The sequence below is a fragment of the Nicotiana sylvestris genome, chromosome 5 (genome assembly GCF_000393655.2).
Source record: "Nicotiana sylvestris chromosome 5, ASM39365v2, whole genome shotgun sequence".
Classification (NCBI taxonomy): Eukaryota; Viridiplantae; Streptophyta; class Magnoliopsida; order Solanales; family Solanaceae; genus Nicotiana; species Nicotiana sylvestris.
The window spans coordinates 165,427,518-165,447,215 of record NC_091061.1 but is presented as its reverse complement, the minus strand read 5'-3'; the positions used below and the strand labels follow the sequence as shown (position 1 = coordinate 165,447,215).

The 19,698-nt window shown below is 39.4% G+C and overlaps 1 protein-coding gene across 1 annotated transcript; it reads left to right on the top strand.

Annotated features, from left to right (window-relative positions):
* Positions 1-13,411: 13,411 nt before the first annotated feature.
* Positions 13,412-16,044, top strand: LOC104240933 (vetispiradiene synthase 3-like). The gene is made up of 7 exons (XM_009795837.2): positions 13,412-13,605; positions 13,706-13,979; positions 14,079-14,454; positions 14,544-14,762; positions 14,897-15,035; positions 15,195-15,440; positions 15,545-16,044. The coding sequence occupies exons 1-7, from the start codon at positions 13,489-13,491 to the stop codon at positions 15,839-15,841; spliced, it is 1,668 nt and encodes a 555-aa protein (XP_009794139.1). The 5' UTR covers positions 13,412-13,488; the 3' UTR covers positions 15,842-16,044.
* Positions 16,045-19,698: the final 3,654 nt, after the last annotated feature.

Here is a 19,698-nt window from a genome sequence, read left to right as displayed (position 1 = left end):
GGGTCAGAACCCTAACTAGAAAATATGGCATTAGGAAAAGTAAAAACCTAGGATCTCATGCCTGGAAAGTCATTAAGAAGGGCTCTATAATTTGCGATATGAATTCCAAATGGCTGGTGGGCAATAGGAAGGACATCAGTGTCTGGAAGGACAGGCGAATAACCCAGATGGGGCCCTTGAGGGACTATATGTCACGACCCAAACTGGAGGGCCATGACTAGCACCCGACTATACTTGTCGAGCACCAACGTACATTTTATCTAACCTTCTTTATTATCTTTTAGGGCTGACGATATCAATATAAATGATAGACATGGATCATGGACAACCAACCATAAAATATTATGGCATGAACATACAAGACATGGGATGACCAGACAATCAAGAAACTATATATATATGGTACGAGCTACCACGTTACCATGAAAGACTATACAACAAAAACCAGCCGACAAGGCATACCAAACTATACATGAGTCGACACCTATCTATGAGCCTCTAAAGGAACATAAGTGCTGCAACATAGCCAAAACAGGGCCCCGACATACCCATAATATCTATAACAAAAAATGCATACCAAGACCATGGCAAGTCTGGAGAAGGGATCTCGCCAATCACCACTGAACTGGACAGCCTACTGTGGTGGGGGAGCTGCACCTGCCTGTCTATCAGGACCTGCAACACGACATGCAGCATCAACAAAAGAAAAGGACGTCAGTACGAATAAAGTACTGAGTATGTAAGGTAGGGAACCATAAATACGAATAGTAATGTAAGCAGGGATAGAGAATATACAACCTGGAACATCTGAGTACCTCTAAGGGCTACTGACATGCAATGCATGATACATATGTATGTATACATAAACTTTTAAAATATACACCTCTGTGGGCATCATAATCATCATCATATCGTACCCGGCCGTAATAGGCTCGGTAAAATCGTACCCGACCACGTGGAGCTTGGTAAATCCAACTGATCAGTGGTTGCACAATAGGTGTCGTACCTGACCGACTATAGTGCGGCTCGGTAGAGTAAAATAGATATTTATATATAATGCATGCTCGACTCAATCACATTCTAAACCTTTCGGAGTGACGTAAGGTCGATATCATATGTACACATTATTAGGACTACTAACTCTTCACTATGAACCTTATAAGAATCAGGAAGTACCAACAACATTGATAACATAAGAATAAGAGAAGCAACATTAACATCAATCGTTCCATAAGAGGGAAAACAATGTAAATACTGCTAGCTTCTAAGAGTAGAGTATCTTTGGAAGCTCGTTCATTACATTATGTACAATCAGAGTCGTGCAAAAGAAGGAAAGGGATAGCCTCACATACCTTGTATATACTGCCCCAATGTCAAGCTATGCAATTGTCACAACTCCTTAGTCTACAATAAGAGAAACGATACTATCATTATCATTTAAGCGTAATAACTATTATGTATCGACCACAACCTATTTTACGATGAAATGGACAGCACCTCCCCTATATATATGACTTCACATAATTCAAAATAATCACCAAACAGCCCAAACAACATCAATAATAATCATATTGAGCCTCCCAAAAGAGTCCATGCACAACCTAATCACTTCATACATACGACGGCCACCGTAGTCATGTCAAACGATCCGAAAATGTTACGAAGAACTATCAGCCCATAAACCTACATATATATGGTGTTTCTCCACACGCTTTCACCTCCAAAACTACACAAAACAATAGTAAAATACGCAGCCCAATAGCAACTCAAAACAGTCCACAAAACAGTCCGCTACAAGTGAATAACTCGAACTCAAGGCTTCCGATCACCGTCCTGTGAGTTCTTACATGTATAGAACGAATTACCATCAATTCACAGCAGAGAAAAATGTATTAAAGATAGCAGTAACTTACCTTACTTGTTGGATAACTCAGCCCTTCCCTTGGGTCTTCAAACTCTAGGTTTTACCTTCAAATAGAATTTGAAAGAGAGGGAAAATCGATTAGGGTTTGTGTGGGATTTTTGGGGAGGCGTTGCAGGTTTTAAATTTAGTTTTGGGGGTCTAAAATATGGATGAAATAACTGAGTTCATAACCCCTTAAAAGTCCTCTCTTGTACGACTTAGGTCTTTTAATTTTGTCCTATCATTTTGGCAAGTAGGTGATGCACCTACTTGTCATCTACCAATCTGCGCAGGCTTGCAAAAATATGAATATCTCTATCATCCCAGATTGTATTGACAAACGGTTTAATGAGTTGGAAACTAGACTCATAGATCTTTAATTTGGTGGGTAGATCACCCCGTAATGCTTTGTAAATTGGGATAAAAGCTTAGAAACATTTGACCTAATGTTTAAGTAAAAGTATGAACCTAAGTTGCGACAACGTTTGTCGACTTTTGTTTCATAACTCGTTTGACTTCAAAACTTATGATACAGATATTATATGATTAAAATACCTTAATACATGACCTCTTGAGTATATTAAGAACCTCTAGGTTTACCTGAAAATACGAGTTACAACATCCTTGATTCATTTAACTTCTAATATTTGTTAATCACCCTTATACACCCTTGTATCACTTATGACCAATAGGATTAACTTCTTATCATCTCAAAGGTAATTCCTTCTTGGATTTATGTTAACTAATATATGGCATGAATTAATGCATGTGGATATGGGTTGTAACACCCTTCCCCCTTAGGAACATTCGTCCTCGAATGTAAGGGTTCATGGGGAGTTTAAATCATCGTGGATTCCGGCCAAGTTTCTCCCATAAATAGAGGACAAACTTGCAAGCAGTTAACTCAATGTTTGGCCTTACAAGAGTATGCAAAGCATTATGGACATGTACATTATCTACATATCGCCATTTTGTATTAAGGAAGAGTATTCTCAAGTTATTGCTTACCTCATAGAGCCATTTCACCTTCCAATATATCATGTGTTCCACCAACATCCTTGTTATCTTCATTCTGGAATAGGTACGGGTATTTAGACTTCATCTCCTCTTCTGCTTCCCATGTCATTTCATCCATATTCTTGTTCCTCCACAATACTTTGACGGAAGCTACATCTTTTGTTCTCAGCTTGCGGACTTGTCGATCTAATATAGCCACTGGAATTTATTCATATGATAGGTCCTCTGTAACTTGTACATCTTTGATAGGGACGACTCGAGAAGGGTCTCCAATACATTTCCTCAACATAGATACATGGAATACCGGGTGGACAAATTCCAATTCGGATGGCAATTCTAACTCATAAGCAACCTGTCCAATCCGTCGAAGAATTTTATACGGCCCGATATACCTTGGACTCAGCTTACCTTTCTTCCCAAAACACATAATACCCTTCATTGGTGAGATCCTCAGGAAAACCCAATCACCAACCTCAAACTCCTGATCACGACGTCGAACATCGGAATAAGACTTTTGCCTGCTTTGTATCATCCTCAATCGTTCATGTATCACCTTCACCTTTTCATTGGCTTGGTGAATCAAATCTGGCTCATATAATTCTGTTTCACCGACTTCGAACCATCCAACTGGTGATCTACATCTCCTCCCGTATAGTGCCTCGTATGGGGCCATTTTAATACTGGAATGATAGCTATTACTGTAGGCGAATTCTATGAGTGGAAGACGGTCATCCCAATTTCCCTTAAAATCTAGAACACATGCTTGTAGCATATCTTCCAGTGTCTGAATGGTACGTTCAGCCTGTCCGTTAGTCTGCGGATGAAATGCAGTGTTGAGATTCACTTGTGTGCCTAAATCCTTTTGAAAAGACCTCCAAACGTTAGCTGTAAATTGAGCTCCTCAGTCTGATATAATAGATACCGGCACATCATGAAGCCTAACAATCTCCTTTATATACAACTTCGCATAATCTTCTGCCATGTAAGTTGTCTTAACTGGCAAAAAAATGGGCACATTTTGTAAATCGATCAATTATCACCCAGATGGAGTCAAACTTATGATAAGAGCGAGGTAATCCAATAATGAAGTCCATATTAATCACCTCCCACTTCCAGGTCGGAATCTCTATATTTTGAAGCAATCCACCGGGTTTCTGATGTTCTATCTTTACTTGTTGACAATTGGGACACTGGGCTACAAATTCTGCAATAGACTTCTTCATATTATCCCACCAATACTGCTCCTTGACATCATGATACATCTTTGTCGAGCCGGGATGGATGGAATATCGGGATTGATGAATCTCATTCATAATCTTCTCTCGCAACCCTGCCACATTAGGCACACACAATCGGCTCTGGTATCTCAGTGCCCCATCTTTTCCGATCCCAAAAGCCATACTTTTACACTGTTGAATGCTTTCTCTTAATCGTACTAAGATAGGATCTTCATATTGTCGTGCTTTTACCTCGGCTACCAAAGATGATTCTGATGTATTCTGTACAGTAACACCTCCGTCATCAGAGTCTAACAATCTGATTCTCATATTGGCTAGCTGATGAAGCTCTTTAATCAACCCCCATCTACCTGCCTCAATATGTACTAAGCTTCCCATTGATTTACGGCTGAGAGCGTCTGCCACAACATTGGCTTTACCGGGATGATACAATATCTCGACGTCGTAGTCTTTCAATAATTCAAGCCACCTACGCTGCCTCAAATTCAACTCTTTCTGCTTGAAGATGTATTGTAAACTCTTGTGATCTGTGTAGATGTCAACATGGACGCCGTATAAGTAGTGCCGCCATATCTTCAAAGCATATATTACTGCAGCCAATTCCAAATCATGGGTTGGATAATTCTTTTCATGCTTCTTCAATTGTCTTGATGCATAAGCAATCACCTTCCCACGTTGCATCAATACGCACCCCAAACCTATACCTGAGGCATCATAATATACCACATAACCTTCTGTTCCTTCAGGGAGAGTGAGCACTGGTGCAGATGTCAATCGATTCTTCAGCTCCTGAAAACTACGTTCACAAGTGTCAGACCACTGGAACTTGGTAGTTTTCAGTGTTAACTTAGTCAATGGTGCTGATATAGAGGAAAACCCTTCTACAAACCGCCTATAGTATCCTGCTAGCCCCAGGAAGCTGCGGACTTCTGATGGTGTTATAGGTCTCGGCCAATTCTTTACTGCATCAATCTTCTGAGTGTCGACACTAATACCCTCGTCATATGTCACATGGCCAAAGAAATGCTACTGAGTTCAGCCAGAATTCACATTTGGAGAGCTTAGCATATAACTTACGATCCTGAAGCATCTGTAATACTATCCGCAAGTGGCCAACATGTTCCGCCTCCGATCGAGAATACACTAGAATGTCATCAATGAATACCATCACGAACACATCAAGACAGGGCCTGAATATAGTATTCATGAGATCCATAAAAGCAGCTGGGGCATTTGTTAGCCCGAACGACATCACCAAGAACTCAAAGTGCCCATATCTTGTCCGAAAGGCCATCTTTGGAATATCCTTCTCCTTAACCCTCACCTGATGATACCCTGAACGTAAGTCAATCATGGAGAAATACTTGGCACCCTGGAGTTGGTCAAACAGGTCGTCAATTCTTGTAAGTGGATACTTGTTCTTTATAGTAAACTTATTCAACTGCCGATAGTCAATATACATCCGTAACGACCCGTCTTTCTTCCACACGAATAGGACTGGTGCACCCCAAGGTGAAGTGCTAGGCCTAATGAAGCCCTTATCCAGCAAGTCCTTTAACTGTGCCTTCAACTCTCGCAACTCTGTCGGGGCCATTCTGTTTGGAGGGATAGAGATAGGTTGAGTGTCAAGCGACACATCAATGCTAAACTCAATCTCCCTTTCAGGAGGAAGGCCTGGGAGTTCATTTGGGAAAACATCTTGAAATTCATTGACCACGGGGATTGATTGTAAAGTAGGCGGTTTCGCCTCCGCATCCCTAACGCGAACGAAATGATAAATGTAACCTTTTGAGATTATTTTACTTGCCTTAAGATAGGAAGTAAACCTACCTTTCGGTGTAGCAATGTTCCCCTTCCATTCAATGATGGGTTCACCAGGAAATTGAAACCTAACCATCTTCGTACGACAATCAACATTTGCATAGCATGAGGCCAACCAGTCCATTCCCATTATCACATCAAAATCAACCATTTCTAACTCAAATAAATTTGCCGAGGTTTGACGACTACAAATCATCACAGTGCAACCTCTATATACCCTTCTAGCAATCACAGAATCTCCTATCGGAGTAGATACCGCAAGGGGTTTACTTATCAATTCAGGTTCAATGCCAAACTTATTAGCCACAAAGGGTGTAACATATGATAATGTAGATCCCGGATCAATCAGCGCATATACATCATAAGAAAACACAGATATAATACCTGTAACAACATCTGGAGACGACTCGAGATCCTGTCGACCTACTAGAGCATAGGTTCGATTTTGAGCACCACTCGAACTCGGCACTGCACCTCTACCCCTACCACGACCTGTCGACTGCTGAAAACCCCGTGCTGGAGGTCGAACTGATGAGGAAGAACCAGACACAGATCCAGTCGGCTGAGCCATACCATCACCTCCTCTATTAGGACAATCCCGCATCATATGGCCAGGCTGCCCGCACGAATAGCATGCATCAGAACCTCGACGACACAGTCCAAAGTGGGCCTTGCCGCACTGATCACAATGTGGTGTTGGGGGTCTCGTCTGACTAGTATCCCTGTGATGTTGCGAGCCTGATGCCTGTGAACTCTGACCTGGACCAGAATAGGTAAATCGATCATATCGAGGCCTCTGAAACTGTGGAGGAGCAGTAGCTACAGGTGGCGCCGAACTCCTCGAAGACTGGGGCCTAACGCTGCCTCTGAAGTCATTAGAATACCTTTCAAATCTCGCCCTCTTATGATGGCCCCTATCCTGCTCCCTATCTGCCCTCTGCTGGCGCTTACGATCCTCTAGGGTCTGGGCATAAGCCTGAATTCGGAAAATATCCATGCTCTCCACCAAGGAGGCTATCGTGCACTCGTTTATCAGATGTGGTCCCAATCCATTCACGAACAAATGCACCCTATCACTCATCTCGGCCACCATATGGGGAGCATACCTTGCTAAAGAATCAAACTGCATACTGTACTCTCGCACACTCATATTACCTTGTCTAAGGTTCAAGAACTTATCAGCTCTAGCTCGTCGTATCTCAACTAGCAAGTAGTGACGAAAAAAGGCCTGAGAAAATTCCTTCCACACAGCTGGAGGAGCGTTCGGACCCCTAGATCTCTCCCAACTATCATACTAGAGAACCACTAAATCCCATAGCCGATAAGAAGCCAACTCTACTGCCTCTGTATCACTAACATGCATAACCCTCATTGTACGATGAACCTGGTCAATAAAAGTCTGCGGGTCCTCCTTGGGCTCTGATCCGGTAAACATTGGAGGGTCTAAATTAATAAAATCACGAACTCTCGTACTAACTGGTTTATCAGCAGCACCTGTATTCTGCCTCTGAGCCTGAGCAGCTACCAAGCTAGTCAATAACTGCAAAGCACTCCACATATCCTGGTCTGTAGTGTCAGACGGAGGAACTAGAGGTGCTGGGTTCCTCCTAATATCCTCTGGAGGAGACGGAGTAGATGAGGTATGAGACGACATCTCACTCTGAGCCTCATTTTGGCCTGCTCTGGCTTGGGGCACCTGACCGGTACCCTCTCCCGCAGCTGTATCAAGCCGTCTAATAATTGTTTCCTTCCTAGTCGAAGGCATCGCTGAAAGAAAACAAGGTGAATATTAGAGACGAACACTTACGACTCAACTCTACGCACGATCTAGATTCAGGAAGAAGGTAATAACCCTAGATGTCATATAGCCTCCTGATTATAAATATGGTGCGCTACACATCCATAATCAAGACTCTACTAGACACGGCTCATAGACAATCCCTAGGACAGACTTGCTCTGATACCAAGTTTGTCATGACCAAAACTAGAGGGCCATGACTAGCACCCGACCATACTTGCCGAGCACCAATGTACATTTTATCTAACCTTCTTTATTATCTTTTAGGGTTGACGAGATCAATATAAATGGTAGACATGGATCATGGACAACCAACCATAAAATATGTTGGCATGAACATACATGACATGGGATGACCATACAATCAAGAAACTATATATATATCGTACGAGCTACCAGGCTACCATGAAAGACTATACAACAAAAATCAGCCGACAAGGCATACCAAACTATACATGAGTCGACACCTGTCTATGAGCCTCTAAAGGAACATAAGTGCTGCAACATAGCCGGAACAAGGCCCCGACATACCCATAATGTCTATAACAAAAAAGGCATACCAAGACCATGGCAAGTCCGGAGAAGGGATCTCGCCAATCACCACTAAATTGGATAGCCTACTGTGGTGGGGGAGCTGCGCCTGCCGGTCTATCAGGACCTGCAGCACGACATGCAGCATCCACAAAAAAAGGACGTTAGTACGAATAAAGTACTGAGTATGTAAGACAGGGAACCATAAATACAAACAGTAATGTAAGTAGGGATAAAGAATATACAACCTGGAACATCTGAGTACCTCTGAGGGCTACTGACATGCAATGAATGATACATATGTATGTATACATAAACTTTTAAAACATACGCCTCTGTGGGCATCATCATCATCATAACGTACCCGGCCGTAATAGGCTCAGTAAAATCGTACCTGGCCACGTGGAGCTCGGTAAAACCCAACTAATCAGTGGTTGCACGATGGGTGTCGTACCCGGTCGACTATAGCGCGACTCGGTAGAGTAAAATAGATACATATATATAATGCATGCTCGACTCATGGAATCACATTCTAAACCTTTCGAAGTGACGTAAGGTCGGTATCCGTTGTACACGTTATTAGGACTAACTCTTAACTATGAACCTTATAAGAATCAGGAAGTACCAACAACATTGATAACATAAGAATAAGATAAGAAACATTAACATCAATCGTTCCATTAGAGGGAAAACAATGTAAGTACTACTAGCTTCTAAGAGTAGAGTATCTTTGGAAGCTCATTCATTACATTATGTACAATCAGAGTTGTGCAAAAGAAGGAAATGGATAGCCTCACATACCTTGTATATACTGCCTCAATCTCAAGTTATGCAATTGTCACAACTCCTTAGTCTACAATAAGAGAAACGATACTATCGTTATCATTTAAGCGTCATAACTATTATGTATCGACCACAACCTATTTTACGATGAAACGGACAGCACCTCTCCTATATATTACTTCACACAATTCAAAACAATCACCAACCAGTCCAAACAACATCAATAATAATCATATTGAGCCTCCCAAAAGAGTCCATGCACAACCTAATCACTTCATACATACGACGGCCACCGTAGTCGTGTCAAATGATCCGGAAATGTTACGAAGAACTATCAGCCCACAACCCTACATATATATGGTATTTATCCACACCCTTACACCTCAAAAACTCCACAAAACAGTAGTAAAACATGCAGCCCAACAGCAACACAACCAGTCCATAAAACAGTCCGCTACAAGTGAATAACTCGAACTCACGGCTTTCGATCACCGTCCTATGAGTTCTTACATGTATAGAACGAATTACCATGAATTCACAGCAGATAAAATGTATGAAAGATGGAAGTAACTTACCTTACTTGTTGGATAACTCATCCCTTCCCTTGGTTCTTCAAACTCTAGGTTTTACCTTCAAATAGAACTTGAAAGAGAGGAAAAATCGATTAGGCTTTGTGTGAGATTTTTGGGGAGGAGTTGTAGGGGTTAACTTTGGTTTTGAGGGTCTGAAATATGTATGAAATAACTGAATTCATAACCCCTTAAAAGTCCTTTCTTGGCCGACTTAGGTCTTTTAATTTTGTCCTATCATTTTGGCAAGTAGTTGATACACCTACTTGTCATCTACCAATTTGTGCAGGCTTGCGAAAATATGAATATCTCTATACTCCGAGATCGTATTGACAAACGGTTTAATGTGTTGGAAACTAGACTCATAGATATTTAATTTTGTGGTTAGATCACCCCGTAATTCTTTGTAAATTGGGAGAAAAGCTTAGAAACATTTGACCTAATGTTTAAGTAAAAGTATGAACCTAAGTTGCGACAACGTTTGTCGACTTTTGTTTCATAACTCGTTTGACATCAAGACTTATGATACGGATATTATATGATTAAAATACCTTAATACATGACCTCTTGAGTATATTAAGAACCTCTAGGTTTATCTGAAAATACGAGTTACAACATCCTTGATTTGTTTATCTTCTAATACTTGTTAATCACCCTTATACACCCTTGTATCACTTAAGACCAATAGGATTAACTTCTTATAATCTCAAAGGTAATTCCTTCTTGGATTTATGTTAACTAATATATGGCATGAACTAACGCGTGTGGATATGGGTTGTAACACTATATCTAGGGCCCCCTATCTGCCCAGGACCATAACCTAAAACTCATCAACATTATAAAAAATGGGACATTTGACCTTAGAGACCTATCCTTTGAAATCCCCAAAGAACTCATCACCAAAATAAAGAGCACTTATATCAAACAATCTCTGACCCTAACGGATATATTAGCTTGGGACTCCAAAGAGTATAATTACTTCTCTACCAAAGCCGCTTACGAGGCAGTCTCTGACAATAAGTGTGAAAACACCAAGGACTACTCTTGATTGTGGAAAATTAAGTCCATAAACAAGCTAAATACATCCTATGGACAGTCGTATGAAATAGGTTACCCACCAAACATATGTTAGCTAGAAGAGAAATATGTCATGACGACATTGTAGCATATGTACTAGGGAGGTTGAGGACTCTAAACACATCTTCTTCAACTACAACTATGCAAGATCCATCTGGTCACAAACAAGAACTGACCACCTCTTTCCCCTAAAATCTTCGGATAAAGACACCTGGTTTAATTGGCTTAAAAACAGCCTAAATCTGAAAAATACTTTAATAGCCACCTCCCCTATGTTGTCTTTCTCCCATTCCTACTATGGTATATCTGGAACTTTAGAAATGGGACTCTCTTCCAAGGAAAAAAAAACTCCCATCCATAGATATCCCCATTAGCAAAGTCGTAGAATACTTGTACACGGCAAAAAACCTTTGTATGAATCAATCTAAGAAAATAATCCTTATTAAATGGGAACCCCCCTCCACAAATTTCTATAAGCTTAATATAGATGGGCAATGCAAAGGGAATCCTGGGGTGGGAGGAGTAGGGGGTATTTAGGGATAGCAGGGGTCAGTGGACCCTGGGTTTTAACATGCGAATTGATCATGCTACTAACATTTACATGGAAATCCTGGCCATACTGCATGGTGTCAAAATAGATCTTAAGGAAAATCTCCTCCCACTAATAATTGAAACTGACTGTCTGGAACTGACATATCTATTTCAATCGAAAAACTATCTCTACAAAAATTTGCTTTATGACTGCAGGTACCTATTGGGAAAGGCGAATGATCCACCGGTGAAGCACATCTTTAGAGAGGCTAATGGTGTGGCGGACCTATTAGCTAAGAATGGATGCAGCTTGGACTCTTTTTGCTTTTTGCACACTTATGTATCCCCTCCCGCTTTTGTTCTTCATGTACGAGAAAGAGACAGTCTAGATACCCTGTTACCTAGACTGACCTCCCGTTGTAATAGCTCTTAGTTTGTTGTATTAATAAAATCGTCCATTACCAAAAAAAATACATCAGTACATGCACACAGAACGCATACGTGTTCCTAGACATACTTGTATGATCAAAAGCGAATTCAGGATTTAAGTTCTGTGCATGGGTTCAATATTTAAGGTTTTAGCATTGAACCTATTGTATTTTTAAAATTACAGGTCCATATATGCCATTTCGTTTAATTTTAGTAATTTTTATAAATAAATTGCATCTAGGGATGTCATTGGAAATTAAAAAAATCGACTAAACTGATTGAACCGTACCGTACCATTTTGGGAGGAGATAAAATTTTCTTTGGTCGGAACATTCTCTTTGAAATGTCCAACAACTATCTTTTAAAAAATGGAAAACACATTTTTTCTCAGTTTGGATAACTGGATCAAAAGATACGACATTGATTCCCCAATAATGTAGGGAAAAAAAACGTGATTTTAGTGTATAAAATAGTGAAAGGCGATTTGGAACGGAGGGAAAAATAAACATAGTAAAAGAGAAGACAAAAAAACCTTATCTCTTAGAGTGTTGTCGGTACGAACGAAAATATTTCTTTATGAATAGTTTTATTAGTTATTTTTCCTTGTTTGATTGGTATGTGAACATATTTTTAGTGTTTGGTCAGAGAGTAGAAAATATTTTTTTACAAAACAAATTTTTATGCTACTCTCTTCTTCCTCCAAACCCCCTTTCAGAATCTACAACATAAAAAGAAAGTATTTGCGGTGGGGGTGGGGGCATGGCGGATTTAGGGAGATAGAAGGGGGTTCACCTCCTTCGCCTAAAAATTACATTGTATATTTAAGGCAATATCTGTTTTTTACCTATATATTATGTTTGAATCCCTTTGGCATAACCCAAAATAGAGGTGGTGAAATGGTTAAAATAGAGGTGGTGAAATGGTTAAAAGAAAATAATTATCCACGCATATTATCCATCGAAAAATGGGATGGATAATGAACCATTTAAAAGTGGGTCAAATATGGATAAGAACTATTTATCCACTTAGAAAATGGTTAACCAAATGGATAACTAATTGATAACTAGTGTGTTTAGCTTTTACATTTGTAAAGCCGCAAATTGGGGTTCCTCAAGTTTGGAAGACTAGGAATTCTCACATGAGTGATCATATTCAAAATGCCATGAATAATATGGATATCCATATTATCCGCTGGATAATCCGTTTTTTGTCTGTCTCAAATACGGGTCGAGTCAGATATATTCATTTTTTAAATTACCCATTTTGACCCCCTCATATCCGACCCGACCCGCCCGTTTGCCACCACTAGTCCAAAAGCATAGATTAGTGGTCAAGGGGGTTCAAAACCTTCGTAAGGTCATTGGTTCAATTCTCACTACCTATAATCTTCTTTAACTTTTTTTCTATTTTGAACCCCCTTAGCTAAAATCCTGTTTCCGCCACTCGTTGGGGCTTAGGTGGGGATGGGAGTGTGTGGGCGGGGTAGGGATGGTGGGGAAGGAGAATAGAGTGGGGAATGTTGAAAAAAGATTTTGAAAAATATTTTCCCTTCTCTTGATAGAGAAAACATTTAAACGAGTTTATTAGAAAATATTTTCCAAAATATTTAAGCCCACCAAACATGAAAAAATTGGAAAATATTTTCGTTCGTACCAAACACACCCTTAACATTATAAATACTTATGCCTTCTCTTCAATTTGAGTCATCTCACTCTTCAGTCATTCGTCCTAGAGTTTCTTTCTTCACTACAAGAATACAAAATTCTAACTAATACCAAAAGTAATTTAGCAATGTCCCGAGGCAATAATATTGTGAAGCATGAAGAAGAAGAGATCGTTCGCCCCGTCGCCAACTTCTCTCCTAGTCTATGGGCTGATCAGTTCCATTCATTCTCCTTTGACAATCAAGTATACATTCATCATCTTTTCTTTACATATAGTCTCCTCTTAATTACATGCAAGGCCAATGTAATATAATATTTGTTTTACTTTTGTAATACATTTATAGGTTGCAGAAAAATATGCTCAAGAGATTGAAGTATTGAAGGAACAAACAAGGAGCATGTTATTAGCTACTGGACAGAAATTGGATGAGACAATGAATTTGATAGATGTTATTGAACGCCTTGGCATTGGCTACCATTTTGAGAAAGAGATTGATGAGATTTTAGAGCATATTTACAATGAAAATACAAATTTTGAGGGTGATGATTATAATGATTTATGTACTTCTGCACTTCAATTTCGATTGTTTAGGCAACATGGTTACAACATTTCTCCTGGTAAGTTCATTATAAAGCATGCCTTAATGTTGTTAAAATTATTATCAATTTATTGGAAGAAGGCTAATTAATCTTGAGTTTTTCCCTTTTAAATCCCAGAAATTTTCAGCAAATTCCAAGATGAAAATGGCAAATTCAAGGAGTCTCTTGCTAGTGATGTCTTAGGATTATTGAGCTTGTATGAAGCTTCATATGTAAGGACTCATGCTGACGATATCTTAAAAGACGCACTTGCTTTCTCCACTATCCATCTTGAATCTGTAGCTCCACATTTTAAATCTCCACTTAGGGAGCAAGTGACACATGCCCTTGAGCAATGTTTGCACAAGGGCGTTCCTAGACTAGAGACACGATTCTTCATCTCATCAATTTACGAGAAGGAGGAATCAAAGAATGACATGTTACTTCGATTTGCCAAATTGGATTTTAACTTGCTTCAGATGTTGCACAAACAAGAACTTGCTGAAGTATCAAGGTGTGATTATATTTTCTTTTGGGAGAACATAAAGATAAACCTTTTGTTATTTCACAAATGCTAATTTTAACTGGCTGGTTTTGCCGTAGGTGGTGGAAAGATTTGGATTTTGTGACAACACTTCCATATGCTAGAGACAGGGCAGTAGAATGTTACTTTTGGACAATAGGAGTATATTTCGAGCCTCAATATTCTCAAGCTCGTGTCATGCTTGCTAAGACTATAGCGATGATTTCAATCGTTGATGACACATTTGACGTTTATGGTATAGTTAAAGAACTTGACATATACACGGATGCCATACAAAGGTAAAAATAATTAGCTTACTTATCGCTCCTTGAAAGTGAATAGCATGAAATAAAAGATCAAGACGAGCTCTTAGTTTGCGCATTATATTCATGCTGTAATTTAAAATACATAAATTTTCTTTGTGACCCTGTAGGTGGGATGTTAGTGAAATTGATCGACTTCCTGATTACATGAAAATCAGTTATAAAGCTCTTTTAAATCTTTACGACGACTATGAAAAGGAATTATCCAATTATGGAAGATCTAATGTTGTCTACTATGCGAAAGAAAGAGTATGTGTCTCAAATCTAACTATCCAATTAATACTTTAACATTGTTTGTCATATAATTTTACCTTGTCCTCGAGTTTTTTATACTTGGAACAATAAAACTAATTTCAGTTTTTATGGTGTAACTTCTAACAGTTGAATGTATTTGCTTGCTATTGACAGATGAAAGAAATAGTAAGGAATTATAACGTTGAGGCGAAGTGGTTTATTGAAGGATATATGCCACCTGTCTCTGAGTACTTGAGCAACGCATTAATAACTAGCACTTATTACTTGTTAACTACAACGTCCTATTTGGCCATGAAATCTGTTACCAAGAAGGATTTTGAGTGGTTAGCAAAGAACCCTAAAATTCTTGAAGCTAATGTAACATTATGCAGAGTTATTGATGATATAGCGACGTACGAGGTATGGATATTATCTCCCTAAATCATATGAAATTTGAACAAACTAACGCTATAATAACAATTGAAGCAATATAAAGCTCATATGCAATCTATATTCCTTTGCAGGTCGAAAAAAGTAGGGGTCAAATTGCAACAGGAATTGAGTGTTACATGAGAGATTATGGTGTATCTACTGAAGAAGCAATGAATAAATTTCAAGAAATGGCTGAAATAGCATGGAAGGATGTAAATGAAGGAATTCTTAGACCAACTCCTGTCTCTACAGAGATTTTAACTCGTATTCTCAATCTTTCTCGCATGATTGACGTCGCATATAAGAACAATCAAGATGGATACACTCATCCGGAGAAAGTCGTAAAGCCTCATATTATTGCCCTACTTGTGGACTCCATCAAAGTTTAAACTGCCAATGCTGCTCATGTTGAGAAAACATTATTCTCTTTTATTGAGAAAATAAATATTTGTTCGCTTTTTTTAAAAAAAAAAATTATGTCATACAAATTAAAGTTGCTAATAAGCTGCCTTTCGTGATGGAGCAGTATAGTTCCTATGTAGGAAATCCTTAAATCATTATAAGAAATAATATCACATGTTCAATTCTTTTTTGTTTTTATGTTGGTTCTTATTGCCTATCTTAAATTGAATGTATAGGAATATTTCTGCCAATTGCACCTCAAATAAGACTTTTAGTTAGAACACGGAAGAACTCCAGCAAACTGTGTTAGAGAGTTCAAGCTTTTACAAGCAAAACTCCGGCAAAATGTAGTGGAGTTCAAAAACTCCCTATAGGTAAAACTCCTATATACTATGCTGGAATTTCAAACTTTTATAAGTGAAACTCCGACACAGGAGTTCGAAGAATACAGTAATCTAATCGATTTCGCGATCAGCGAAAGGGCGTAACAAAACTTAAAAACATATATTAAAAAAACTGTATGTCGCTGAATCTGAAAAAGATTCTAATTATATAAACCTGCTTAGGTGAGAATCTGCAAAGAAGTTGAAGAACGAGTAAGTTTCAGATGATGCATCTCCCTTTTCGAATTGATTAGAGAAAAATATTTGTTGAGATTTTAGGATGCGTATTTGTATCAAACATATTTTTAGGTTCTTGCACAAGAAATGCCAGGGAGGCAAACTTTTGGCTTCGTAATTCAGCAGAAAGAAAATGATAAGTTCAGCTGCTGTCAACTACCAATTCTAGAAGCCCACCATTGTTGAAGCCACCAACCCATTCTAGAAGCCACCATTGTTGAAGCCTCCATTGTTGAATGAAGAATTCAACCACCAACCACCTTCTTTAAGGCTATAAATAGAGCCTTATGTTTTACACAGAAAGATCAATCCAGAGAGATTGAAATACAATCCAGGAAGAGATTGTGAGAACAAAAAGAGAGTTTGGTGAGGTTTTTTGTAGAGAGAAATTCTTGGTGTAAATTCTCTATAATTCTATTCTTGTGAAATAGAGTTGTTTTTCCTCCCAAATAATCTTCATATTGATCCGAGAATCACAACAAGTGGTATCAGAGCCTTCGATTTTGTGTTCATCGAGAAATATCGGAACACTGAAAATTTCAACCCGGATTTACGTTTTTTCGAAAACGTGATCTTCGGTGTGTTTTGATCATTTCATTAGATTCTTTGCGTCGATACGAATTCAACGCAATTTTCCGAAGGCCAAACAAAGCTAAAACGAAGAAGTTATGGCAATTTTTTTTCTTCTGCCCAAAAAAGAAGATGATGAATAGTAACTGCCCAGTCAGCGCCACATCATCATCCAGTCAGTGCCACGTCAGCATCCAGTCAGCGCCACGTCAGCATCCAGTCATCATAAAATTTTTAGAAATTTATGAAATAACCCGTGAAGTTACTGAAATTATAAATCTGCCCCACAAGTTCAGTATATTTTCGATTTAACCCCAAAAGTTTGGTGTAAATTTTGAAAATTTTCTGGAGGCCCTATTTTGACACAAGAAGAGTCAATCCTACCATTTTTCACCATTCCGGACGTGTTGGTGAGTTCCGTTTGGTGACATTCCCCTCCAAATTTTTGACCAAGCCATTTTAAAGACATAATGGAAGAGGCATCATCATCTGGAGCTATGATAAAGCTTACTGCCACAAATTACACATTGTGGAGACCTCGGATGGAAGATCTCCTCAGTTGTAAAGATTTGTTTGATCCCATAGAAGCAAAGGGTAGGAACCCCGATTCCACCAAAGAAGCAGAGTGGAAGAAATTAAACAGAAAAACTATCGGTCAAATTCGACAATGGATTGACGATAGCGTTTTTCATCATGTTGCACAAGAGACAGATGCGTATGCCCTCTGGGTGAAGTTAGAAGGGATGTATCAAGCCAAGACCGCTAGGAACAAAGCCTTGTTGATGAGGCGTTTGGTAAATTTGAAGTTAAAGCACGGAACTTCAGTTGCCGAGCATACCAGTGAGTTTCAGAGCTTGATAAATCAATTATCGTCTGTTGACATGCCGCTCGGGGATGAGATGCAAAGCCCTACTACTTCTTAGTTCTCTTCCTGATAGTTGGGAGACGCTGGTAGTCTCTCTCAGTAATTCAGCTCCTAGTGGAAATCTGACCATGTCTATGGTTAAAGATGCCTTATTTAATGAAGAAGCCAGAAGAAAGGACATCGATCATGGTGAGTCGCATGCCCTTATTACAGAAAGAGGGAGACAACAAGAAAGAAGTCAAGATAAGAGGAGAGGCAGAAGCAAGAGTAGGGGAAAATCCACGGATGGTAGGAAGTCATCATATGCGTGCTACCACTGTGGAATAAAGGGCCATTTAAAGAAGAACTGCAGAAAATTGCATAAGGAGAAGGAGCAGTTGAAGCAAAAGGATGGAGATGCATTAGTCACTACCCACGGAGAGGTAGCCATTTGTTCCATCCAAGAAGAGACATGCCTTCACGTCTCAAGTCAAGAAGAAAACGAATGGGTGGTAGATACTGCAGCATCATACCATGCCACATCCCGAAAAGATTTCTTCACAACATACAAAGCAGGAGACTTTGGAGTAGTGAAGATGGGGAACACTTCTTCCTGTGAGATAGTTGGAATTGGTGATATCAAAATACAAACAAATATCGGGAGTACAATGATATTGAAGGATGTCCGTCACGTGCCAGATCTTCGTCTAAACCTAATATCAGGAATAGCTCTTGACAAACAGGGCTATGAAAGTTATTTCAGAAAAGGCACATGGAAATTGCTGAAAGGGGTTATGATTCTCGCTCGAGGACATATTTGTGGCAACTTATATAAATCTCATGTGAAGGTATGTTCAGACAGCCTCAATGTTATGGAAAAAGAGGCGTCTCAAAACCTGTGGCACCAGAGACTCGGTCACATGAGTGAAAAGGGGATATCAATTCTAGCGAAAAAGCAGCTTATCAGAATGGACAAGAATGTTGCTTTAGACCCTTGTAATCATTGCTTATTCGGAAAGCAACATAGAGTCTCTTTTACATTTTCTTCAACCAGAAAATCAGAGTTACTCAGTCTGGTACACTCTGATATTTGTGGTCCCATGGAGGAGAAGTCACTTGGCGGCAATAGGTATTTTCTGACTTTCATTGATGATGCTTCTCGAAAGGTGTGGGTGTACTTCTTAAAGACAAAGGACCAGGCTTTTGATTATTTCAAGATATTTCATGCCATGGTAGAGCATGAAACGGGAAAGAAATTAAAATGCCTTCGCTCAGATAATGGAGGCGAGTATACTTCCAAGGAGTTCGATTCCTATTGCAAGAGACAAGGGATTCTACATGAAAAGACGGTCCCACGCACCTCACAACACAATGGAGTAGCCGAGAGAATGAACCGGACAATTTTGGAAAGAGTCAGAAGTATGATCAGTATGGCAAAGCTGCCTAATCCATTCTGGGGAGAAGCTGTTCGCGCCTCTTGCTACCTAATTAACCGGTCACCATCAGCACCGTTGAATTTTGAGGTTCCAGAGAAAATATGGTCGGGTAAGAATCCCTCATATTCTCATTTAAGGGTATTCGGTTGTTTAGCACATGCACATGTATCCAAGGAGCTCAGGAAGAATCTTGATGGTAGAACTATACCATGTATCTTCATAGGCTATGGAGATGAAGAATTTGGGTATAGATTATGGGATCCAATACAGAAGACGGTGATCAGAAGTAGGAATGTTGTATTCCACGAAAACCAGACAATTGAAGACATTGAAAAGCCCACAATGTCTTATGAAAGAGGTTCCAGTACCCAAAA

What these genes read in the sequence shown, in the direction of transcription:
- LOC104240933 (XM_009795837.2), top strand. Translation starts at nt 13,489, where the DNA reads ATGTCCCGAGGCAATAATATTGTGAAGCATGAAGAAGAAGAGATCGTT. An exon ending in TACACGGATGCCATACAAAG is followed by an intron (nt 14,763 to 14,896) that starts GTAAAAATAATT and finishes GTGACCCTGTAG; the next exon opens with GTGGGATGTTAGTGAAATTG. An exon ending in TCTACTATGCGAAAGAAAGA is followed by an intron (nt 15,036 to 15,194) that starts GTATGTGTCTCA and finishes TGCTATTGACAG; the next exon opens with ATGAAAGAAATAGTAAGGAA.